We start from the raw sequence: 25087 nt of genomic DNA on the forward strand, positions 1-25087 counted from the left end.
TCGGCGAAAAAATTGGAAAAATACGACTCCGTGTTTCGCAGATTTGTCTGGACTCAACACTCCGAGTGTCAAATTTACAAACGAACTACGATTTCTCGTACGAGGAGTTCGGGTTAGCAGCGCACGGCCCATGTAGGCCCAGTAATGGCCTCTCTCCCGGAAGTCCACAAAAACCTAGTGGACGCGGCGGAGCAGAACCCAAAACCCTTTGTGCGCTCGCCGTCGCCTCTCCCACGAAAATGGCAGCGCTCGCCTCCCTCCTCCTCCGCCGCCGCCGCGGCGGGCGCCGCGCCGACTTTCTCCTCCGCGCGCTCTCTACCGCCGCTGCCGAGCCGGCCCTCACGGCCTCGGCCGCCAAGACCCGCCTCCGCCGCGAGCACGACCCCGACCGCGTCGTCTCCCTCTTCGAGGCCATCGACGACGCCTCCCTCTCCGCCTCCTCCACCCGCCACGCGCTCTCCCTCGCCGCCCGCCGGCTGTCCCGTGCCCGCCGCTTCGCGGACGCCGAGGCTCTCCTCTCCTCCCACATCCCGGCCTCCCCCACCGAGCCGCAGCTCGCTGCTGTCCTCTGCTCCTACGCCTCCGCATCCCTACCCGAGAAGGCTCTCCCCGCCTTCCGCTCCGCCGTGCCGTCCCTCCCGACCCCCGTCTCCCCGCTCCCATTCAACGCTCTCCTCTCTGTGTTCCTCCGATGCCGCCGCCACCGCCGTGTCCCGGTCCTCTTCGCCGAGCTCTCCAAGGAGTTCTCCATCACCCCTGACGCCTCCTCCTACGGCATCCTGGTCAAGGCCTACTGCATGCTTGGCAAAGACGCTAAGGCACACGAGGTGTTAGATAAAATGCGTGGGCAGGGTTTCACACCGACCACCAGTATCTACACCACAATGATCGATTCCATGTATAAGCAGAAGAAGATCGAGCAGGCAGAGCGCTTGTGGAAGCAGATGTTGGAGAGTGGATGCAAGCCTGACCAAGCGGCATATAATGCAAAGATCATGCACTACAGCCTCCACGGTAACACGGAAGATGTGCTTGAGACGATAGCAGAAATGGGGGCAGCTGGAGTGAAGCCGGACACTATCACATACAATTTCCTCATGACTAGCTATTGCAAGGATGGTAAGATAGAGTCTGCCAAGGAGTTGTACAATTCACTAGGTGAGAAGGGGTGCTCGGCAAACGCTGCCACGTACAAGCATATGTTGGCACAGCTGTGTGCCCATGGAGATTTTGACGGTGCATTGGAGATTTTCAAGGAAAGCTTCAGGAGCAACAAGGTGCCAGATTTTAGGACAATGAGAGGATTGGTTGAGGGATTGACAAAGGTTGGCAGGGCTGCTGAGGCAAAGAATATTGTTGCCAAGATGAAGAAGAAGTTCCCAGAGCAATTGCTGTCAGGGTGGATAAAGCTTGAGAGGGAGCTTGGGTTGAACTCGGATAGCGGAGATGCAAGTCAGGCAGAATGCATATCTGAAGAAACTCCTGCTGAGGCTGGGACTGCTACTTTAAAGACACTTGAGCTGGAAGATCCTTCTGCGGATGATACAGAATGTACAACAGAGGCATCCACTAATGAGAAAATGCCACAGGGTTTTGCTTGATCAGATATTATTATGAATTTCAAGTTTAATTCAGTTAGTATGATTTTACATTGTGCGCATTTTCTTCAAGGAAGAATCTCTAATGTTGCCATGTACAGAGGTAAACATTAGTTTCTATAGGTGGACTACTGAGCCGCTAAGAGTTTATTATGCTGACAATGCTTATATATTTTGTCGTTATGGTTATTGTGGTGTTCACTTTGAATAATAGCTGTTAATAATAATTTGATGGCTGAACTATTTGGCATGGAAGTGAATTTCATAATGAAACACATCACTGCCTAAACTTCAGATATCCTGGAGTTTTCATTCATCACCTTGAACAATAACTGTTACAGTAATTTTAATTGATGGAACCATTCGGAATGGAAGTGAATTTCACAAAGAAACACATCACCGCCTAAACTTCAGATATCCTGTAGACTTCATTTCAGTTCCTGCTTGGTTTTTTTGAGTAATAGTTCCTGTGCGATTCCAGGCATGCCTATACCTTTAGGTGTTGATAGAAAAATTGTGCTGCTCGTGAATGCTTCTGGTTTCTGAGTTTGTACTGCTGTAAGATTGTACGTTAGGGGTGTTTAGTTGGTGAAATAAAAATTTTTGTATGTCACATCAGACGTTTGACCGGATATCGGAAGGGTTTTTGGATATGAACGAAAAAACAAATTTCACAGAGGGTATGTAAACTACGAGACGAATCTTTTGAGCCTAATTAATCTGTTATTAGCACATGCGGGTTACTATAGCACTTATAGCTAATCACGTATTAACTAGGCGATTTTTTACATAATTGTGCAATTAGTTTTTCATTTTATCTATATTTAATACTTTATTTAGATGTACAAAGATTCGATGTGATATTTTTATAAAAATTTTTGGGAACTAAACAGCCCCTTATTTCCCAATACATTCAACTGAATTTGCTCAGAAGTCGAAAAATATGCTCCTGGTGATGCTTGTGGTTTCAGAGGTTATGCTGCTGTAAGATTGTATATCCTGTTTCCCAATACATGCCACTAAAATTGCTCAAAAGTCGTAATAAACAAACGTTCTGCCGAGGTTGCATACGCATCCGTTCTTGCAACAGTAATGTACTCCTCGTGTTTCGGGTAACTATAACAGTATACGGTTGTTATCTATTTGATATATACAGACAGCAAAATAGACAGCTTGTATAATAACTTGTCTATTGTCTATTTGTTTGTCTGCAAAATATTTAATTTATCCTTTGACATATAAATCAAGGTAATCAATAGTATTAGCGGATAGACGAGACGTAGCATACAACAGTGTTAGCGGTGTCGGTTTGGCATTGGAGCACGTACCCCTGTCGTCTCTTCACGAAAAGACGCTGCGGTCGTTTGTTAGATGGAGAGGGGTTTTTTTATAAATTTCGTAACATCCAGACGGCCTAAAGACAGGCGTTATACGTATACAGAGAAAAAGAAATGTGCTCGTTGGATTGGCGAAGTAACGCCAAACAGATACTTTTTTTAGGTAATAATTACTCGAGAGCCTCATGTTTTATCCTAAAAGGATTTCACCAAATCCCACAATAACCAGAACACATGGAGTTAAGGGCCAGTGAGTATAAAACGTGAGTTTTTATATATGCATGTAGTACAGTAGAAACATCCGGTTTCTGGACACGAGTGCATTACATCTATACAAACTTTCAAAAGTTCACAGGATCGTACATTTGAAGACGGAGGAAGGTTCATGATAGTGCTTAACATACCCAACAGTTGGTCTCTCTCACCTTTCTGAGATATTTTCCTTTGGTATTACTATCATTCTGTTCATTCTTTTTATGCTTAACGCAGTTGATTTTTTGTCTTATTTAAATAAATTATATAATTATAATTTATTTTATTCTGGTTTGTTTTATTATTGAATAAACTTTAAGCATTATATATTCATACAAAATTTAATAAGGCAAGTGGAATACAGTGACATATTTTTAAATACACTACCTGAAATATACTATGCTAAATATACAATACAATACAAGTATAGAATAAATCAAAAAAATCACTATCACATATTACTAAGGGATTTTTCTTTTTTCTCTTCACAGGATTTTTTTTTCTTGTTCACATACATACGTGTCTTGAATTAGGAATTTTTCGGTGGCCCTAGCCCACCAAGACCATCCTCTGGGTACACCATTGATTGAATAAATATTTAAAGGTAAGCAATGCCAAATATTAAAAATGAGTTTTTTTACCATCTTTAAAAAAGTATCTCAAGTTAACACTTGTATCTTAATGTATAAAAATTTGTACTAAAATTCTTGGTAAGATATTTTTCAAGAATGATAAAAAAACCCATTAAAAATTGTAGCTTTGCTATTTATTAATCGCTTGAAAATTTTTAGTCTATTAGATTTGCTTAAAGATCTTTGCTCGTTGCCCACATAATTGATAAATTCAGTTTTTTTAACGATTGTCTAATAGATGGTCCCTGCAAATTGGGGTAGTAATTTAGGATGTACTGCAAAACACTGTGAAATGGAACGACATGCATACATCCTATATGATGAGGCTCATGCGCCCCTCGGTTTGCGGGGATCATCGTCCCCAGGATCGACTAGACTAGCTAGCTGGCTGCAGCTTGCACAAAACGATCGAGAAGGTAGCCGCCCTTTCGGCGATGATGCATGGGAGAGCTCACAGTTTCCTTCATAAATCCAGCACGCAAGTTGACAGTTGAAACAAACCTTTACCACCTATCCGTGAAAGACATAAACAGCGCTGCCTGTATTTCGCTGTCGCAGCCCCGGTTCATGATATGTGCATGGTGCTTGGATCCTGGCATCCTGCTGATAGCACAGCTGCACAGGTGCAACCAGGCACTCTCACAAGCCAAACAGATTAGGTTCTTCTACAGTTGAAGTGAAGTGATTTTGTTAGTGGCATGTAAGGTCTAACAGACTCTAAGCTTATATATCAGTGACAAAAGTAAGATAACTTCAACTGCAGCAGAGGATGCCAATCCCAAACTTGCAAATGCTTTCCAGTTTCTCTCTGGCTGTCAACTCCCCTGACCTCTGTAAACTTGCTCTTGTCTCTCTGGAGCCAGCAAGAGAGAACGTATCGTTTTGCCTTCTGCAAACCAGGTCTCTAGCCCAGAAAGAACAGGTAGATTATGCTCCATGATTCCATCTAACCGCTACTCCTATGGCAGGTAGCCAGGTATCAGTCTTTCAGAAGATGTGTCACAAACGGTTGCTTTCGGCGGATCTGGTGCGTGAAAGCAACCAATTTTTTGTGTGGACAGAAGGATGCACGAGCCACGGCATGCCATGATACTTCCAGCACTAAATGGTTTACAGGTTTAGTGCTGGAGACGTATTGCTTTAGCCGATCCAGACGTCCCATTTTCATTTCGTACAAATTGTCCACCATTTCTCAATGATAAGAGTACTATCATAGCATGCTGTCATGGATATGCGGTCATGGATTCCTAACTTGTGTTTTAAGATGAAAGATCCATTTAAAACAGTATAATGACAACTTCTCGATAAAACAAGAGTTAGACCAGCGTTGTGTTGCCGTCACTCTTATCTCATATGTTGCCAGTGTACTACTGTATTTAGGGGGTGTTTGTTTATAGGGACTAAAATTTAGCCCCTAGTCACATCGGATGTTTAGATACTTATTATAAATAGTAAACATAGACTATTAATAAAAACTTATCCATAATCTTGGACAAATTCGTGAGACGAATCTAATAAGCATAATTAATCCATGATTAGTCTATATGATGCTACAATAAATATTTACTGATTATGGATTAATTAGACTCAAAAAATTCGTCTTACGGATTAGCTCTCATTTATGAAATTAGTTTTTTATTAGTCAATATTAAATACTTTAAATTAGTATCCAAACATCCGATATAATATGAAACTAAAAAGTTTAGCCCTATCTAAACAACCCTTTACACACTGCGGATTTCTTTTGTAGTAGTCAGCTTTGTGAAAAGCTCCCTCCATTTCAATTGTCGATAAGTCTTCTCTATCCACCATTCCGTTGACGCTAGTACAAATTCCTTGCACATGAAAAACCTTAATATATGCTTGTGTTCTTGCAACATCGCTCAGACACACCCCATATATATTTTGTCCTAAAGGAAATTGAGAGGAAAAACAAGGTTAAGAATTCTATGCATTGGAATAATGGAACCCTTAGCAAAAGAATTTTGTAAGCCAGCATAGCCGGCAATTAATCATGCAATACTCATCCATAGTACATCAGTATTCCTATTTCCATCGCTTTTCGTGAGAGATCGCGATCATGGACAGGCAGACAGAGTAGCGTTAGCACCCGTGCCTAACTAGGATCCAACCGCTGCTGTTTGATCGCTTTCACATGCCAAGCTAGCCGCTACGAAATTATCCAATAAAACATATTTTTGTACATAATTTATATATATAATTATTAGTTATTCTTAAACTTTACTAGATCAATTATAATAAATAATTATATATTATATATTTTTAAATTAAGACAAGTAGTCAAACGTAACATGAAAATCAACTGTATCAAATAAAAAAAGGAAGGAGTAGAATTCAAGAGCAGAATGTAGACTGTTGTGGATAATCTATATCTCACTATAGTTTAATTAAATAAATGCCTAAATTTTATCTTCAAGGGTTGTTTAATTGCTTCAAGAATCAAGACATGTTCAGAGTATGTTCTAGATCATCACGTACAAAGGGTTGCGATCGGTAATTCAATAATAATGTGTGTTTGGTTGCAAGGTTTTAGTGCATCTTCGGTTTGAAGGATTTTCATAGGAAAAATGCAGGAATTGAACTGTTTTCTCTGAAATTCCTGTGATTCGAAGAAGCCTTAGTGATTTAGGTCAGAGTAATTTTATTTTTATGGGTATTTGGTTTATAGATGAAATGGGATGGGATGTCCCATTGGAGTTGGACCCTGATAGAAAATATTCACTAAGATCCAGGCGCCAAAATTAATCTGACAGTTTCATCCCACTTTGTCATTGATGCATAATTATTTGTATTGATCTAACTTTTGGTGAAGTGGCATATAAAATTCTGTTTCTTATTTGTCTACTATTATTTAAAATGACACCACAATTCAAATATTCCTTGTATTAATATTAATACAGTTATGTTAAGTTACTTTTAAAATATGAATAAACATATTGTTTTATTTAAAACTATTATTGTGAAGGTAAACTTACCAATATAATATGAGAAGATAAATATCAAGTCATTCCACCTCCGTCCCTCATATCATATTATCCCTAAAAAACAGGGTTCAAATCAACTCATCTCACAATCTTACCTAGGCCGTGTTCGGCTGAGGGGGAAAGAGGGTAAATTATCCGGCAAAAAAACGTAGTAATAGATTAGTATATGATTAATTAGTTATTAAAAAAATATAAAATAGATTAATATGGTTTTTTAAAATAACTTATCTATAGAAAATTTTCGTAAAAAATATACCGTTTAACAGTTCGGAAAACGTGCGCGCGGAAACGAGGACTCTTATCTAAGAGGCTGCCGTACGGGCCCTAGTGTGCAAACCCGAACTCATACTATAGGAGATTTCTGATATGAAGCAGCGATCAAATGATTCGATGCCAGTCACCAGGCAAGAAAGTGTGGGTTTAATTGGGAGAGCTTTTCCTAACTGTAGCTTTTCTAAAAATTGTTTCTACCAAAAGTTGCCCTAAACGGTTTACAATCTTTGAGAATCTGTGGTTACGGATTCTTAAAAATAAACTAAAAATACAGAAGCTGGGTTTATAAGTTTTTTCAGATTCTCAGAAACTGACTAGCAAACAACTACTTTTTAGAATTTAAAGTTCCGCTAGATATAAGAAAAGTAGTGAGCTTGTGGTCACGTTTTTGCTGGTAGTGCTAGCCGTGGAATGGGAAGCTATGCGAGGAGCTAGCTGGACACATAGCGGGCGCCTGCCAAGAGCTAAACGCCCGTGCATTGCGGTGGTCCATGTCACTGATCGATCCACTGATCCACGCGCACCGAAACTCGAAAGGCGGAGGGATATTTCGGGCTTCGATTTCACGCAATATCCATTTCCCAAATTAACACCAGTGCATTAGTGATAGGATTTTTGATACTGGTGGTAACTGTGTTTAATTGGGTAAAGTAATGACAAAACCATGATAAACGTACTAAACTTAGGCCGGTTCCACTCAAGATTTTATAATCTAGATTATTATGAATAATTTAAAATAAACAGATAAATTATTATGATAACTTATTACAAAGGTTACTGTAATCTGATAAGTATCTTCGTAGATGTTTCTTTCGGATTATTGGTTGGCTAAAGACCCACTGGTCTTTTGACATTTTAAAGTAATTACCCATTTTACCATCGCAAATCCAATAATAATTGAAGATATTCTAGACTTTAGTCATGCAAACCCAGTAATCTAGTCTATCCAATAATCTGATCAACAAACAGATTATAACTTATTCTCCAACAACTTATTGTAATATAGCTTAATAATCCAACTTACAATAATTCTAAGTGGAAACAAATAGAGCATTAAGCAAGTTTTAAAAATAATATAAAATTATGAACTTCATTTGTTTTTTAAATATATAAGCTGTGGTTTTTAATGTTAGTGATCTGGTCATAAATCCTCGGTGAGAAAATGATGTGGTTTTTAATGTTCAAACTCAATCAAACAATGATGGAGACCTGGGAGCGACGGGAGAGAGAAAATAAGCTGCCACTCGTGGAACATATAATGCAGTTTGCTACTATCATTAGAGCAACTTATCCGTCACGAGAGATCATCATTTTTTTTTCTCTGAGGGCAAGTTGATAAACACGGCCGATCGATCCTGATTGGGTTAAGATCCCATTTCAGTCCAAACCGGTGAATCACCTGTTAAATAAACAATCATTTCTGAAATTTTAATCTATTTTAAACAACCCCAATATAATCATTTAATCAGTACTCCTGCCGTTACGGCTTTGGTCAACAGTTCAAAACGCAACACCTATTTCACTACCGCCCACTGCGCCCGACTGATCGCGGCCGTCCGATCCCATCTCGACGGCTACTGGCTGCAGCGGAGGAGGTGGGCCCCACGGGTCAGTGTCACATAATGGGCTACTCTGACCGCCGCCTGCGGGGGCCACGCCCCCACAATAAATTCGCACAGCGCACGCGCTCTCCCACCCATCGCCTAGCCCCCCTTTTTTTTTTTTTTTCCTTTTTCTCCCCCACCATTTCGAAAAATCAATCGCGAGGTTACCACCAACCAACGGAATGGCGCAGCACACCGCCGCGGCGGCGGGCGGGGACGAGGAGGTGGCGGAGGCGGCGGCAGCGGCGGTGGGGGGTGCCACGCTCCGGCACCGCCACGCGGGGAAGGGCGCGGAGGAGGAGCACGGGGCGGAGGGCGGGGTGGGGCGCAATGCTGCAGGCGCCGACGACCCCGACGCGACGTCGGTGGAGCGGGTGTTCGCGGACAAGGCGGTGCCGTCGTGGAGGGAGCAGCTGACGCTGCGGGCGTTCGTGGTCAGCGCGCTCCTCTCCGTCATGTTCAGCGTGATCGTGATGAAGCTGAACCTCACCACGGGGATCATCCCCTCGCTCAACGTCTCCGCGGGGCTGCTCGGCTTCTTCTTCGTCCGCCTCTGGACCTCCGCCGTCGAGCGGATGGGCCTGCTCAGGCAGCCCTTCACGCGCCAGGAGAACACCGTCATCCAGACCTGCGTCGTCTCCGCCTACGGCATCGCCTTCAGCGGTAATCGTCTCGACGCTTTCGGCTTGCTGATTTCTACTGTAGCGCGTTTGTTGGGCTGGTACTGCTCGAAACTCCTCGTTGTAGAGAGTGTACTGTGTTTTGCTTACGTCTAGCTCCGAATTGAATGGAATGAATACGAGATGAATCCATTTGGTTAGTGCGTGTAAGCGTGTTTCTGGTAGATTGGTACTCTGGTAGTTGCGGTTTTGGCCTGTGGCATGTGGGAGTATGATACTATGATGCAGATCTGGATGTGGGAGAGTCACTGGGGAAGCATAGCATTTCGCGGTAGTAGGTAGCTGGGGAACATCAAGGAATCGTTTGTTCTTTATCCCTGAAGTAAAAAAGCAACCACAATATCGTCTTAAAAGTGACCTCTGATAAGAGGACTGTGCCGAAAAACTTGACGATTTCTTATTCTTGGATTTGGACTTGCCGACTTGAGTCCTATAGTCGCAGTTTAGTGGACTACGCTGTTTCTACCTTTTCTGATTTCACGAAGTAGATGCTTGACTTCAGTGAACCTGGTTTGAATTGTGTAGCGTACGGGACGAACCTGTAGAAGATTTTGAAGTTGGTTTATTAGGTGAACCAACAAGTTGTGGATAATAGATAGTCCACGCTATTTTTTCCGTGTACTGGCAAAGAAAGATCTCTGCATGCTCTCATTTGATGGGAGAAGCAAATTGCGTATAGGATGATGCGTTTGCAGAAGTAAGGACAAGCTGAAGTGGACCAGCTTGCTTGGTTTGAGTGTTTGACTCCTCACCCATAAAATTGATGCATGGTGCACGCTCCCTTTTATTTTTCTTTGTTTTCGCAGACATGGCACATGCATCTGAAAGTATTTGAATCGGCATAAACGATTATAATGGTCTGCGCGCTTATTTGAGAACCATGCTACGTGGTACACTGATGATCATTCGAATAATTTCATGTGGCAGGCATGGCTTTTTAGTGCATATGCTTGAGTATATGAGGAATTTAGATGAAAGCTCGTAAGGATGTTCCATGTGTATAAGTTAGTCTAATGGATATAAGTTATTGTTTATGGTTTCCTATTTCAAAACAGCAAAATAATGCAAGCAAGTATTTATAGGAAAGTAGTGAACTACTCCATCTTATATTAGAAGTCATTTTGGCTTTGTATTAAGTCAAATCTCTTTAAGTTTGACTAAATTTATACAAAAATATAACAACATTTCAAACATAAAGTTAATATGCTATAAATATATTCAATTGTGGTTTTCATTAAACTAATTTGGTGTTGTAGATGTTAGTATATTTTTTTAATAAACTTAGGCCGCGTTTGGTTGGGGGGCTAAGTTATCTTAGCTTCCTCGTTTTCCACGCGCACGCTTCCCAAACTATTAAACGGAGTATTTTTTGCAAAAAAAATTCTATAGGAAAGTTGTTTTAAAAATCATATAAATCTATTTTATATTTTTAATAATTAATAACTAATTAATCATGTGTTAATCTATTACTACGTTTTTCGCGTCGGATAACTAACCACCCTCTCATCCCAAACGAACGCGGTCTTAGTCAAAATTGTAATGGTTTAACTTAGGATAAACTCAAAGTGACTTATAATATGAAACAAAGGGAAAAAAAAGTTAACTACTCCCTCCGTCCCAAAAAAACCAACTTTTCAGTTTTTGTGTCGAGCGTTTGACATCCGTCTTATTTGAAAAAAATTTAAGAAATTTTAAAAAAATTAGTCACATATAAAGTACTATTCATGTTTTTTCATCTAATAAAAATAAAATTATTAATCGTAAAAAAATTTGAATAAGACGAAGAGTTAAACATTGTATCTAAAAACTGAAAAATTGATTTGTTTTGGATGGAGGTAGTAGTTATCTATGTTTTTAAAGTGGTAATAATATGTGAATGCATCACGGATTCACGCATGAGATAGTTGCTTGACTCCTTACCTTAGGTGCTCAAAGCATGTCATAAGGCCCCATCTTTTTGCAGATGCAACTGCTTATAAGCCAAAATTTAAATTTTAGAACATAATTTTAGACTTGATTCTAGGGTATTTTCATCGTGGTTTATTTTACACATTTTGCTTTTGAGTCGCTATGAACACGTGTATAAAAGTTTTATCTATAAATTATTTTTTGTTTGCAAAAATGCGTTTTCACTTATTGCTCCGAAAAGCCAAACGATGGGAGCCAATTTACTTTTCATATATGTTTGCTTTTATGAAACTGTATTTGCTAGAACGTCAGAATGTATAAATAGAAAGGTTTTGCTGGCTGACATATTACTGTACTTGTTTGTTCCAATTGATCAGGTGGGTTTGGCAGTTATCTATTTGGAATGAGTGAGACAATAGCTAAGCAAGCAACAGAGGCTAAAGATGCTCAGAATATCAAGGATCCTCACCTTGGATGGATGATAGGATTTCTTTTCCTTGTCAGTTTTATTGGGCTATTGGCACTTGTGCCCCTAAGAAAAGTATGCCTGTTTACCTTCTATGTTCTTTCTGAATTGATGTATGCAACCTATCCTAAACTTAATTGTTGTTTCAGATTATGATTGTTGATTACAAGCTGACATATCCAAGTGGCACAGCAACTGCTTATCTCATCAATGGTTTTCACACACCAGAGGGTGCCAAGCTAGCAAAGTATGCCTACAAAATGCTAATTTTTCGTAGGTGTAGCCAGTATATCCGTAAATGTCATGCAATTTAACTGACAGCAATAACCATCTTTTTTTAAGGAAACAAGTAAAGACATTGGGCAAGTACTTTTTGTTTAGCTTCTTCTGGGGCTTTTTCCAGTGGTTCTTCACTGCTGGGGACGACTGCGGATTCAAGAACTTCCCAACGTTAGGCCTTGAAGCTTATAAAAACAGGTCAGATCTCAGAAGTATACCATTATATTGTTTTCAACAACATCATTGGTTATGATGTCGGCTGTCTCAAATTAACATATAGGTTATAACAGCATTAACTTTGTCCTCTCTTGCTATGGTGAAAACTGCAGTTATTTTTTGTCTAGTGTCTGGCCATATGGATAATAGTTAGTTCTTAGTTCCAAGCCTTTGGTCTCCCATATTAAACTTGACCTGTTGTCTTTCAGGTTTTTCTTTGATTTCTCTCCTACCTATGTTGGAGTTGGCATGATCTGTCCATATATTGTGAATGTGTCAGTTCTGCTAGGTGGTATCCTCTCATGGGGTGTGATGTGGCCTCTCATTGCCAAGAAAAAAGGGAGTTGGTACCCTGCTGATATCCCAGACTCCAGTCTCCATGGGCTTCAGGCTTACAGGGTAAGCATTCACCTTTCTTCTGATTCTCGTTGGAGTATAAAGATTACAGAGCAATGTTTACTGTTTCCTTATCATTGCAGGTTTTCATATCCATTGCTTTGATCCTTGGGGATGGTTTATACAACTTCCTCAAGGTGCTTATCCGCACAATTGCAGGCTTCATATCAATGGTTCAGAACAATTCAAAAGGCATGCTTCCTGTTTCAGACAATGGCATGTCCATCTCCACCACCGAAGCGGTATCCTTTGACGATGAACGTCGCACTGAAATCTTCCTGAAAGATCAAATTCCAAAGTCAGTTGCATATGGAGGCTATGTCGTAGTTGCTGCTCTATCGATCGGTACCCTCCCTGAAATCTTCCCACAGCTCAAGTGGTACTACATTTTGGTTGCCTATGTCGTTGCACCTGTGCTGGCCTTCTGCAATGCCTATGGGAGTGGTCTCACTGATTGGTCTCTTGCATCGACCTATGGCAAGCTTGCTATCTTCGTGTTCGGCGCGTGGGCAGGCCTTTCTCATGGCGGTGTGCTCGTAGGACTTGCTGCCTGTGGTGTCATGATGAGCATCGTGTCCACTGCTTCTGACCTGATGCAAGACTTCAAGACTGGATACTTGACTCTGGCATCACCGAGGTCCATGTTTATCAGTCAGGTGATCGGCACTGGTATGGGCTGTGTCATTGCTCCCTGCGTCTTCTGGCTCTTCTACAAGGCTTTCAGCAATATTGGTACAAGCGGCACCGAGTACCCAGCGCCTTATGCCATCGTGTACCGCAACATGGCCATCCTGGGTGTCGATGGCTTCGACTCGCTTCCGGAGAACTGCTTGACTCTCTGCTACATCTTCTTCGCCGCGGCGATCGCCATCAACCTGATCAGAGACTTGGCGCCGCACAAGGTTTCGAGGTTCATCCCTCTCCCTATGGCGATGGCAATTCCTTTCTACATAGGATCGTACTTCGCGATCGATATGTTCCTGGGCAGCCTGATACTCTTTGTGTGGGAGAAGCTGAACAAGACAAAGGCAGATGCGTTCGGACCTGCGGTTGCGTCAGGGTTGATCTGCGGTGATGGGATCTGGACACTGCCCCAGTCCATTCTTGCGCTTGCCAAGGTGAAGCCTCCCATTTGCATGAAATTTTTGTCTAGGGCAGCCAATGCCAAAGTGGATAGCTTCCTTGCAGGCTAGTCGTGGCACTGTGGTCAATTGTGATCCTGAGGGGAACATCCTGTAATTACTTCCTCCAAACGTATTTCCAGATCACCTGTTTTGTAGATAAGCCAAAAACTCGGTTTCCTCCTCGTAGGAAAGAAGCATCCCCAAATCCAAATGTAAAAACGAGAAAAACAGCTGCAACCAAGAAGAGTTTTATCATTTGCACATGGGTTCATGTTGACATGAGATTTTTCCTTTTAGCTAAAAGGGCATAATGAACTGATAATCTGTGAGGTGCAGCCGTGCAGGTCACATTCCAAAACTGAGCTGTCCTGGAAACTCACTTTGAGCTTATTACTTTGGAGCTAATTTACCATCCTATTATTGATTTCTTACCATCTTGACGTTATAAGTGCAATTGCGCAACGAGCATTGATAATTTTAAGTAGTACGAGGCATGAAGGTATCTTGGCCTGTACAAGTGCAAGATGCTTTAATTGCAAGAACAGGCATAGCTGTTTGAAACACAAAAGAAGCTCCTAAAGATCTAACCTGCTATTAAGCTGCTTGCCTAACTGCTAATGGAGTAGTAATTTAGATAGGCAACTTAACACTTAAGTTGCTTGCCTAGTGACCTTCTGTAGAAAATCATACGAGGCATTCTGCAGTAAGTACTCTCGCGGAGTGCATACATTTCTTGGCTTCACAGAGGAACTTGAAGCTGTGAAGCATGCGTATGGCCTTGAATACGATCAACCATTCATCGTGGACTTGTAATGGTTGTCATCAATAGTTGCATATAAATGCCCCATTTCAACTTGTTCTTGAATGATCTTCCTGTGAAAGAAAGCAGGACTATGTTGAAAATTCAAATTTTGGCTTATGAGCATATGCAGGAGCAAAAGGACATAGGTGTAAGTAAAATAAGACAGTGTGATGGGGAGGGATATACCTGACTGTATCCTCTGGTAGATTAAGTCGACTGCTGAGATACTCTGCGTCTATTCCATGGTCATTGTTTCTGTACAACACAAAGATCAGTATAACTAAACCAGTGAAACTCCAGACCATGTCAAAATAATGACAGTACCAAACTTGAATTTGGTATTAGCATGGCACTAGAAGCTTCCCATTCACAGCATACATCATTTGCGACAAGGGGTTTTGGAGAACCATCAGTCCAAAACTTTGAAGCATGTAAAAGTTACTGCGAAACATCTATATGAAAGATCAACCACTGAATCATGTAAATTCTATATTGTATGGAACATATATTTTTTCACGTCTGGTGATATGAAGAAACGAAATGTCAATTTATTATTCATATAGTCATATATGAACTAATTTATTCGACCTTTCTTATCAGAAGAACCATGCAAGTCATGAGAGTGTACTGCATATCTAATTAATAATTTCAAACTTGGACAGAAATGGTCAAGTGTTAAGGACAAAACCGCATAATATTGTTAGCTTTTCCATAGGGAAAAAAAAGCATATTCAGGAAAGTTCATGCAGCTTAATTACAATAATGGATCAAAGACAGAAACTGGCAAGTCAAGCGATATCTATGGGCAGAATCATCAGCAATTAACTTACATAACTGATGGGTCATGAAAAACATTCAAGACCAAGTTGGACATATCTGTTCCAGTACCAGTATTTTGTGGTGCAGAAAATGTTGAGGCCTGAGTAGATATGAATGAGAAATTTCAGACAAAAAAAGGTCAGTATGTCTTTCTTGGCAAAATAAGAAGAAACACAAAAAAACTACCTGATTAAGGTGTGAACCTTGGTTATACGCCATACCATCCCTAAACATAGTTTGGTTAGGAGTTCCTGTTGTTATATTAGCATTTCCTTGGGGCTGTCAAGTATTTAAATAACTCAGAAACATGACATCGCCACAAAACCTTGGTAGATGTTGTACTGTATAAGCTAAATGCCAATAAATGAAATATTTATGATCGCACTACCTTTGGCCTGGTAAGCTCCAAGTGCACATGAATGCAGTGAAGAAAGTGATGTGTTACATCATTGAAGTTGGTTACAAGCCTGACAACAGACCAGGAACAAAAACATAAATATAAGAATATTTGCAGAAAAATATTTGTCTAGTCTGGATAAGCCTCTGCCCTGAAGGCCTGAAGCAATATAGTATTGAGCTATCCTGAGTTTATATTATGGCCATCTGATATAGTGACATAGAAGTTAGTCATTAGTCACAAACTTCTGCATGAATACTACTCCCTTTTTTTCTAAGTACTCGGCATTTCTGGCAACTGTTTCCTACCTAAAAGGCTAAAATACTGACAAATCCCAATGCATACTTTTACTAAATTATTATATTAGATATATTCACCATTTCCTCAACCCGTTCCCTGTACCTTAGCTTTAAATAAGGTGCATTTTGGCCACTTTTTGGCCAAAATATGATTGTCTTGGTAAGCATGTTTTAATGAAAAGAGGCAAATACTTAGAAACGTACGGAGTATTCTACTTACAAATCATTAGGTATTTTATTATAGTGCTAGTTAACCACAAAATAACATTATTCAATATAATGGGGCAGACAATTTGCAGTTTTGCACACAATTCAGTATACTCAAAAGCAGCCTTCAGTTATTGGAAACCCACATCACAGGTATTATATACGGAAGACCAAAGTGTTCACCTCACAGAGTAAGCAACCACTTGACGCTTCCCTTGAAAACCTTTTAGACCACCATTAACAATGGCATAGTCACCATTCCTTGCAAACATAATAGAGCAAATCTATCAGCTTTGGGGCATAGCAAATCAAGTTCCCAAGACAAGTCAAATACTATGTAGCCCTTACTGAACGTCAGCCATCTCTTTAGTGTCAGTACTATCGTTTTCCCTGAGGAAAAAAATTAGAAGTCAGTACAAAGCCTAGCGACAATCCAAATTTTGTTAAACAAAATAAAGCAGACACAGCATCCCACCAGCGGTTCACAGGTATCCTGCCTGTACCATCGTCAAGAGTGAATGATACATCCGTGACCCGATCAACCTTATTTAAAATGCGTCCTACAAGCCTAACCTGCAATCCAGTGTTATAAAAATTCAGTACACAACATATTATCTTTGCCAACATCTATAGAAAGCAAACTGATCAAAGTGAAACCTCTCAAATCAACAGAATTAGATTCTAGAAAAAAAAACAGTATGAAAAAGCAAAGTACAATTATATAACTAGGCTAAACAAAATCATAAAGGGAGACAGAATTTTATTTTGAAAGGACCATACATATTTTCAAGGAGCTAGTTTCAGATCCAAGGAATCATTTTAATCCAACTAAAATTGCTCTATCAATACTATAGGCGACCTTCCACCGAACCAACGCAAGCACAAGTAATAGTGTATAAAAAGTGTTATTTCCCAAAAACAACTCTAATTACCGCCCGATTGAAGTTTACTTTCAAACACCAATCACCACAAGAACAGGTATAAGATCGATACCGTGGATACTTCCAAGCCATTGACAGCAAAATTCGACTTGTCGTCGCTGGTCTGGGACGCATCCATGATCTGCTTCACGGTGAGCGGGAGCAGCGTCTGGGCGTTCCGAGCCTGACCACATCGCGAGTCCACGGAGCGTCAGCGTGAGCAGCGCAAAAGATACCCAAACAAACACACAAACGGGAGAGACGGACCTTGGGGAAGCCGCCGCCGCCGCTCCCCTCCGCGGGGTTGGTCGACTGCGAGGGCATGAACCCCCCGCCGCCGAACAGGGAGTTGGCGTTCCCGGCCCCGCCATCGTAGCTCCCGCCGCCGCCGTACATCGGGAGGGAGGTTCCCGCCGCCTAAACCCTAGCCCCGCCAAGTTCCAACTGAGCCGAGCCGTCGAACAGGTGAGCGCGGGAGAGGAGGGCGGCGGTTCGGTTTTTCTTTTTCGTCGACGAAACACCGACTTCGCGTGGGCGTTTTTTCGCCACGTGTCGCGCAGCATTCGCGCCGTGCGCCGGGGTCGCGCGGCGAGACTACTGGTTAAACGCGTCAAGCGACAAGCGTGGGTGCGCGGCCGCGCCGCGGTGCGAGGTGCGGGCGGGCGGGCGGGCGCGGCAGCCTGCACGGCTGCGCGTACGGTGTACCGGTGGGCGGTGGAACAACTGCGGGTAGCACGCCCGGCTACTAGCGGTGTATCGGTGTGCGAGGCAGAGATGGGGATCATGGTGCGGTCTGGCATGTCGCTTGGGGGGACTTGGGGTGGAGGGATCGGCCTCGCTCTCGCATCGCAGCTCACAAGTATCGCAAGTTCGCAACTGGTGTAGGTGTACTGCACGGGCCGATTTCCCGGTTGGGCTTACGCGATCTCATATTTTCACTCCTACTTATATCTAAATTTAAATTTATAATCTGAAATTTAAAGTTTTAGGAAATATTTTGTTATAAGTCTATTTAATTTTTATTCGTAAATATGCCACCAAAAAATTACCCCTCCCGTGTTCCAACGAAAGCACGGCACGAAACACATGGGATCCACTACGCATTTAAAATTATTCAATAATAGTGTCATTACACATGAATAAAAAATAATTTTATATGTGTGTTTTTATTGATTTAGAAGCTAAGGCTAAAAATAAACTATGATTAAAAAACTTCAAAACCAGTTCAAAACTTAATATTTATATTTTAAGTAATGGGCATGCGCAATCAGCGAATAATGTGACACCAAATAGGCCGGTGGAAAAAACTCCAAACCGGTACCCAGAAAAGCGAACTTTTTTTTAGTCGACAAGGCAAACCTTAAATCCCGACAAAAACCCTTACTTTATACCACGTATCGCCCCACCCCCCCATGTGCTCCACTCACACTCATCTGCATTTCCATCCAGCCTATCTAGCCTTTGCCGTTGCTTCCTTTTAGTGCATCTTCTTCTTCTTCCTCTAGCCTGTTGCTTCCTTCTTCCTCACCGCACATTTTTCTTTCTTTCTTGGCCTTCTACACGGTGCAGCTTGGTGTACGTCTTGGCGATGGATCCCCCACCGGCTCAGGCGATGAACACAGACGACTTCCAGGACAGGACCATGGATGAATGGTAAGGATCAGTTCCTTCCTCCTGCTCTATTTTGTTCCCTTTTCTTCTCGTCATGCTCTGTTTTAATTTCTCTTTGATTGATTGGCTACTGCTGTTGCTGTGTACCTCCGTCGTGCGTCTGCAGCTGTTCTTGCTGCTACGATTGCTGCTCCAGCATCCTGGATTTCCTTTGCTGTTCTTCTTGATGCTGCTCCTCGCGGAATTAAACTCCTGACGAGCAGTGGAGGTCGTCGTGATTTGGGTTCTGAAAGTTCTCGGGGTTATTGGATGGCTCCCTATTTAGGTTGTAGTACCTGCGATCTGTTTGCAATTCACTTATTTAGAGATGATCTTGGGAGGAAGTCCGTGAAATATTGATTTGTCTTCCAGCGTTTGTGGTATATCAATGAAGTGCTCTATGGTGAAAATCTCTTGAAAATGCGAGTTCGTATTTGACGCTTCATGCCATCAGGCATCAGCTAGTGGAAAGTCACGAAATCCAAGCACTACGATTATGGTTGAAGGTGCAGGTTAAATTGGAGCACGATGGTTAGCTAGCCTTCTTTTGAGTAGCGTTCTCTCTTTTGCTTAGATGACATCGTGTCTTCGTGACAACTGACGTCTCATCTTTTTACTTTTGTTTATACTTATAAGTCAAATTTTAAAGTTTTAATCTTAAATTCAGAGTTTATTTTAAGATGTTTTTATCAAAGTCTATTTTTTAGTTTTGGATTTTAATCATTAAGAATACATATATAAAAATTTTATTTACAAATTATTCTTCGCTCATAGATATATTGTAGATATATCGTTTGTTTTTTTTTAAAAAAAATAGTCAAACAATCACTGCGTGCTTAACTGGCTGACAGCCTGATCTGATGGGAGACCGACTTTTCTGTCCCTTGTTAGCGATGATGTCAAGTTGTCCACGAGTACTTGCACTAGAAGTGTTTCGTAATAAGCAATTCATTGTTTCTTGCCGCGGTGCGACCTCAAGAGGGGCAAATATTCATCGAGGCATCGATCATCAACGAAGATTGGTCGTTTGGTTTTTGAAATTCCTGTTGATAACGATGACAACAATCATAACGAAAACGAGAAAACAAAAGAGACACATGGCCGGATAGGTCACGAATCCGACTAGACGACATGGACGCCGATCCTCTCGTTAGAATTTCATGAATGAGATTTGCTTCAGTTCAATAAAAAGTATCTCGAGATACCGGTACCTCGCGGTAGCAAATTGTTTTTGATCGTTGAATCTAACCGTGCACATTCTACTTAACTAGATCCACTGGTAAAAAATGATTTGGTATCTCGAGGTACTTTTTGTTTGGACCGAAACAAATCTCAATATGAATACATGATCATTGATCATTATGTTTAAGTGATGGGCAGCCTACTCTGACGAGAGGATCGCAATTTACAGTATACGTGCGACGACAACGGTGATGTCATCAGCCTTTCCGCCGTAACGATGCCGCTCTACCCTTTCCTGCTTCCAGCTCTCGACGGCGAACGGCGAGTCTTTCCCCGTGCAGCGCGACATCTCGAAGGCGGCGCCGCCGATGACGTCCGCCATGGTCCTGGAAGAGAAGCCCAGAGCCGTCCCGATCTGCACGATCTTCTCGAGATCCGCGTCGGACATGTTGTCGAACAGCCCGTCCGTCCCGGCCACCACGACGTCGCCGTTCCTCACCCGCATCTCGCTCGCCTTCACCTCGGTGATGCTCTTGCCGCCCCCGCGGCGGAGATAGTAGGGCGCGTTGAAGTGTTCCTGCTGCGGCACGGAACACTCCACGACCTTGCCGCCCCGCAGCACGGCGAAGCCGCTGTCGCCGATGTACGCCCACTTGAGGACGTCGCCGGCGAGAGACAGGATGACCGCCGTGGACGCCCCCGGGGCGCCCGACTCGACCGTCTCGTCGTAGGCGCGCTCCAGCAGCGCGTAGGGGCAGACGGGCGTCCCGGGCTCCATCGCCACCACCTGTGCGAGCGCGCTCGTCATGAGCCCGCGCGCGAACGCGCCGGCGTCCTTGCAGTACCTGCGGAACCCGCCGACGCCGTCGGCCACGCCGACGACGCCGGGCCCGTCGTGCCCGAAGTGCGCGTCCTCGTCGTGGTAAGGCACGTAGCACGACGCCCAGTCCATCCTCAGGGCCTTCTCGCCCTCGCCCTCGCCCTCGCCCTCGCCATCGCCATCGCCACCGCCACCGCCATCGCGTCCCTCGTCGTCGCCGTCCTGCTCCTGCTTAGGCTTCTGCGGCGAAGAGGTCACCTCGCTTCCAGTCTCGCCGCCGGTCCCCGTCGAGACAGCTTGGAAATGGTGCTCGAGGCCGACGGCGGCGCGCAAGATGTCGGGGATTAGCCCGCCGATCTCCTCCAGGGTTCCTTTGATCTGCACCAGCTTCTCCATACGTGCCTCCATCTTGGCTAGAGTTCGCGCGGGAACGTGCATGTACCAGGCTGCGTCAGTATTAATGTACCTTTATTATATAGGCGAGAAACCGGCGAAACTCCGTCTCTATGTACATGTCCTGTTCGGACTGCGTGGGACATACATACTGTCCGGTATGCAGTCGGAGTCGGAGCACAAGGCGACGAGCAGCTTCACGGTGGTGATGGTTGATCGGACGGACGCTCCGCCGGCGTCACCAAGCTCGATCGACCCCGTCTTCTCCATCGCCATGGCTGTTACTCGGTGATGCTTCCAGAAAGCAGTTTTTTAGCACACGGATGGATATTCACGTGTTACTTGTATGACATTTATATATGTATAAAAATATTTTTTTTGATAAAATATGTTAATATGAGTTATATCACTTCAGAGACATGCAAGTTCAAATTTGACCTCTACGTGTTTTAACAAAAATAAAAAAATTATGAATATGTGTATATTAGTTTTAGTTTAATTAGTTTAATATTGGTACAACTTGTAAAACTTGAATTTAACTTTGCATGTTTGTGGAGTGATATAACTCATATTAATATATCTTATCAATTTTTTAAATATTTTTTATTACTATATAGATACATATAAGCACACGAATGAAAAGAGTTTCCTGATGCTTTGACAACAGTAGATGAGAAGTGAGATGAGCAAACATATTTGGACATAGGAGACGGTGTCGCAAGACATTCGCCCCATCTTTTCGTTTCTGCTTATACTTATATTATAAATTTAGTTTTTCAACATTAATTTACCCCTATTGCCGTGAAGCAGCAATTATAAAAGATATTCCCGACATTATTTTTGTGTATACAAGCCACTTTTTATTGAAGAAAATATATTATTTTCCTCTAAGAATTCCAAGAGCTTTATATATATAATGGCGGTTTCTCTTTGCGGCCCTGGTAACCTGATTAGTCGATCATACATTGCACGATCACACCTGTCATGTTCGAATTCTACAAGAGGGTATCTCTTCACGTGCAAATGGATTACTTAGTTCATAGCCTAATTAATCAAGACACACGTCAATTTTTATTCATAGCCTTATTTCATAAACAAAATTTGTTACTGTATCATTGTTTCTACAGCCATGATCCAAATTATGCATTTTACAGTATATCTTCCGATTGGCCTAGGTAACATATTGATCCACATGACGGACGTTAAGAATATATTCGGATAAAATGAAACGTATGCTCCTTGGAATGAAACTTTAAGGATGGCCTGAATATTCTTCCCCCACAAAAAGAATATTTGTATCAAAACACTGTGAAACTTGGTGAACAAATAAAAAAGATTAATTAATAAATGTGTTTTTTAAGGATCACCGGGGGTAGAGACTCCCCACCTAAACAAAATGCATTAATAAAAACGTTTTAGGGTACAAGTTGCAAGATACAAAGAATGAACCTTATTGCCATGAGCCCTTTGAACAAAGTCAGGCTCAAATTACAGATTAGCAATTGCATTGCAGAACACATTTTTACAGTGGCAAGTGACACTAATTAATAAATGTTACCTCATCCAACTGAATCTTACTGCATTAATAAATGTTACCTCATCCAATCCAACTGAATCTTATTGTAAAACAGAACGAATAATGCACATCTTATACAAGTATTATTTGCTCGAGACATCGATCGATCGACAAACTAATCGATCGTGTCAATAGAATTAGTACATTACACGCATCGACTCGACACGGTGAATAATTAGAGATCACATACACTGTCAGAAATGCACACTAATCCTGCGAGAAACTAACCCTAGGGCTACAATCAGACGATGTAGGCGACGACGACGGTGATGTCGTCCCTCTTCCCTCCCCGGAAGGACGTCCCGTTGTGTGCCCGGCTCTGGGCGCTGAACGGCGTGTCCCTGTTACTCGTCATCGACGCCTCGTAGGCGAAGCCGGCGATGACGTCCGCCGTGTGCTTGGGCGACAGCCCCAGCGACCTGCACATCGTGACGATCCGCTGGAGCTCCAGGTCGGACACGTTGTCGAACAGCCCGTCCGTCCCGGCCACCACCACGTCGCCTTCCTCCACCTCGACGCTGCCGCGCGCCGCATCGGAGGCGGTGTTGCCGCCCTGGGCGGAGAGCTGGAACGGGAAGTTGAAGCTCCACTGCTGCACCTTGGAGCGGACGAAGAGCCTGCCGGCGCGGAACACCGCGAAGGCGCTGTCGCCGACGTAGGCGTACCTCAGCGTCGTGCCGGCGAGCGACAGGAGCACCGCCGTCGACGCCCCCGGCGTGCGCGCCGCGACCGCCTCCTGGTGCGCGTACTGCAGCAGCTCGTAGGGGCAGATGCCCGTCCCGGGCGCGGCGGACACCACCGCCTCGAAGGCGTTGTACATGAGGGCGCGCGCGAACGCGGCGGCGTCGACGCCCCGTTCGCGGTACCCGCCGACGCCGTCCGCCACGCCGATGACGCCGGACTCCTGGCGCATGAAGTGCATGTCCTCGTCGTGGTCAGGCAGGTAGCACGACGCCGGCAACAGCTGCAGTGACCGCGGCGCCATGACGCACTCCAGACCTCCAGATGCACCCCCGGGGGAATCGATCTCCATGGGGTCGTCCTCCTCGGGCTGGTGCTGCAGGCAGGCCGCGGCGAACCTCGCGATGTCGTCGCGCGCGCCGGGGGTGAGCGCCGGCGTGGCCCAGAACCGGACGCCCATCGAGACGCGGAGCGCCTCCGGGACGCGGCCGTCGATCTCGCTTAGGGTCTGCCGTATCTGCGGCAGTGCCTCCATTGCTGGATCGATCGGTCGCTGGCTGATCGAGTGGCGTGTGCGTGCGCGCGCGCGCGTACGTTCGCTGCGTCTCTCTCCCCGGCTTCCCGAATTCCGAGGTTTTGGGGGGTTCGTGGTTGGGGGATGGAACGCCTGAACTCTCGACACGACGCTGGCATAATGGCATAAGGGCGCCGTGGTTATATAGCCCTCGCGTGCCCGGCCCGTCTCGAGTCGGACTCGGGCCACCCGCCTAGACATGCACGGTACGCCGGTTGTGACCCGAACTCAGCTTCCGAGTCGGACTGCAGGGCCCGTACATGTCCCGATCGATCTCAGGTAATCCGATTCGGATCAACTCTAGCTATCATCGAGTATAGACTGGGGTTGCATTGTCTTCGGGGAATCCGGCTGTGTGGTTTCAAGGAAAAAAAACTTTCTGCAAAATTTGTTGCCTGTTTAGGTGAATGATTAATACTATTTATTTTGTAAATGTACAAAAAGAGTGACTTTCTTTTAAAAAATCTAACAAATATCATAGACAAACGCATAATTCTAACAAATGTCATCGACAAGTATGATTTATATGAAATATCATTGTACCGGCAAATTTGTCTCTAAAATACTATTGCCGATAAGGTTCCGTCATTAGTCATCCGTTAAGTGCTATAATATAAATAATGTATTTAACAACACAAGTTGAATGAAACTCTAACGACGATAATATTTTTTTATTCAAACCCACACCATACTTCCTCAAGTTCATATCTCTCCAAGGTCAACGGCACTGTACTTCCCGATTGTGTTTAACTCTTGTTTCGATTCAAACCCGCATAGTCGATAGTATTGTGTTCTTTTTTTTAGCTTATTTCTTTCTACATTATTTATCGGTTTTTATATGCGTGTTTCTCGAACTGCTAAATGTTGTATGTTTTAAAAAAGTTTCAATAAAAGTACACCATCTCACCTTTCTAAAGTATTTTTTCAATTTTACGCTAGTTAATTTTATTATTTATATTATTAAATAACTATAAAAATATAATCTTGAGCAATTTTA

At 43.2% G+C, this 25087-nt stretch overlaps 5 protein-coding genes across 5 annotated transcripts; 2 read left to right on the forward strand and 3 right to left on the reverse strand.

The window, feature by feature from the left end:
• The first annotated feature begins 214 nt into the window (after positions 1-214).
• On the forward strand, positions 215-1818 carry LOC102700212 (pentatricopeptide repeat-containing protein At4g36680, mitochondrial-like). The gene has a single exon (XM_006647501.1). It carries the CDS (start codon positions 240-242, stop codon positions 1599-1601), a length of 1362 nt encoding a protein of 453 aa, XP_006647564.1. The 5' UTR covers positions 215-239; the 3' UTR covers positions 1602-1818.
• Positions 1819-8807: 6989 nt separating this feature from the next.
• Positions 8808-14025, forward strand: LOC102717411 (probable metal-nicotianamine transporter YSL14). Its single transcript, XM_006648796.3, has 6 exons — positions 8808-9364; positions 11667-11830; positions 11905-12002; positions 12098-12232; positions 12460-12649; positions 12730-14025. Exons 1-6 carry the CDS (start codon positions 8884-8886, stop codon positions 13837-13839), a joined length of 2178 nt encoding a protein of 725 aa, XP_006648859.2. The 5' UTR covers positions 8808-8883; the 3' UTR covers positions 13840-14025.
• Positions 14026-14104: 79 nt separating this feature from the next.
• LOC102717686 (replication protein A 32 kDa subunit B-like) lies at positions 14105-17716 on the reverse strand. The gene is made up of 10 exons (XM_040520454.1): positions 17482-17716; positions 17288-17398; positions 16770-16867; positions 16643-16684; positions 16478-16555; positions 15780-15858; positions 15578-15670; positions 15403-15491; positions 14759-14827; positions 14105-14643 (listed from the first exon to the last, which is right to left on the reverse strand). The coding sequence occupies exons 1-10, from the start codon at positions 17608-17610 to the stop codon at positions 14559-14561; spliced, it is 873 nt and encodes a 290-aa protein (XP_040376388.1). The 5' UTR covers positions 17611-17716; the 3' UTR covers positions 14105-14558.
• A 2214-nt stretch (positions 17717-19930) lies between these two features.
• LOC102717963 (putative protein phosphatase 2C 23) lies at positions 19931-21274 on the reverse strand. The gene has a single exon (XM_040521496.1). The coding sequence runs from the start codon at positions 21272-21274 to the stop codon at positions 20270-20272; it is 1005 nt and encodes a 334-aa protein (XP_040377430.1). The 3' UTR covers positions 19931-20269.
• Positions 21275-23076: 1802 nt separating this feature from the next.
• Positions 23077-24051, reverse strand: LOC102700497 (putative protein phosphatase 2C 24). Its single transcript, XM_006647502.1, has one exon. The coding sequence runs from the start codon at positions 24049-24051 to the stop codon at positions 23077-23079; it is 975 nt and encodes a 324-aa protein (XP_006647565.1).
• Positions 24052-25087: the final 1036 nt, after the last annotated feature.

This window comes from Oryza brachyantha, chromosome 2 (genome assembly GCF_000231095.2).
Source record: "Oryza brachyantha chromosome 2, ObraRS2, whole genome shotgun sequence".
Classification (NCBI taxonomy): Eukaryota; Viridiplantae; Streptophyta; class Magnoliopsida; order Poales; family Poaceae; genus Oryza; species Oryza brachyantha.

Excerpts from the sequence above, each read along its gene's own strand:
- LOC102717686 (XM_040520454.1), bottom strand. The coding sequence starts at position 17,610 with ATGTACGGCGGCGGCGGGAGCTACGATGGCGGGGCCGGGAACGCCAAC. Across the intron at positions 16,556-16,642 it reads AAAGAGATGGCTGACGTTCA|GAATGGTGACTATGCCATTG; the intron begins GTAAGGGCTACA and ends TATGTTTGCAAG. Across the intron at positions 15,671-15,779 it reads TGGAGCTTACCAGGCCAAAG|CCCCAAGGAAATGCTAATAT; the intron begins GTAGTGCGATCA and ends AATACTTGACAG.
- LOC102700212 (XM_006647501.1), top strand. The coding sequence starts at position 240 with ATGGCAGCGCTCGCCTCCCTCCTCCTCCGCCGCCGCCGCGGCGGGCGC.
- LOC102700497 (XM_006647502.1), bottom strand. The coding sequence starts at position 24,051 with ATGGAGGCACTGCCGCAGATACGGCAGACCCTAAGCGAGATCGACGGC.
- LOC102717963 (XM_040521496.1), bottom strand. The coding sequence starts at position 21,274 with ATGGAGGCACGTATGGAGAAGCTGGTGCAGATCAAAGGAACCCTGGAG.
- LOC102717411 (XM_006648796.3), top strand. The coding sequence starts at position 8,884 with ATGGCGCAGCACACCGCCGCGGCGGCGGGCGGGGACGAGGAGGTGGCG. Across the intron at positions 12,233-12,459 it reads CTTGAAGCTTATAAAAACAG|GTTTTTCTTTGATTTCTCTC; the intron begins GTCAGATCTCAG and ends GTTGTCTTTCAG. Across the intron at positions 12,650-12,729 it reads ATGGGCTTCAGGCTTACAGG|GTTTTCATATCCATTGCTTT; the intron begins GTAAGCATTCAC and ends TTATCATTGCAG.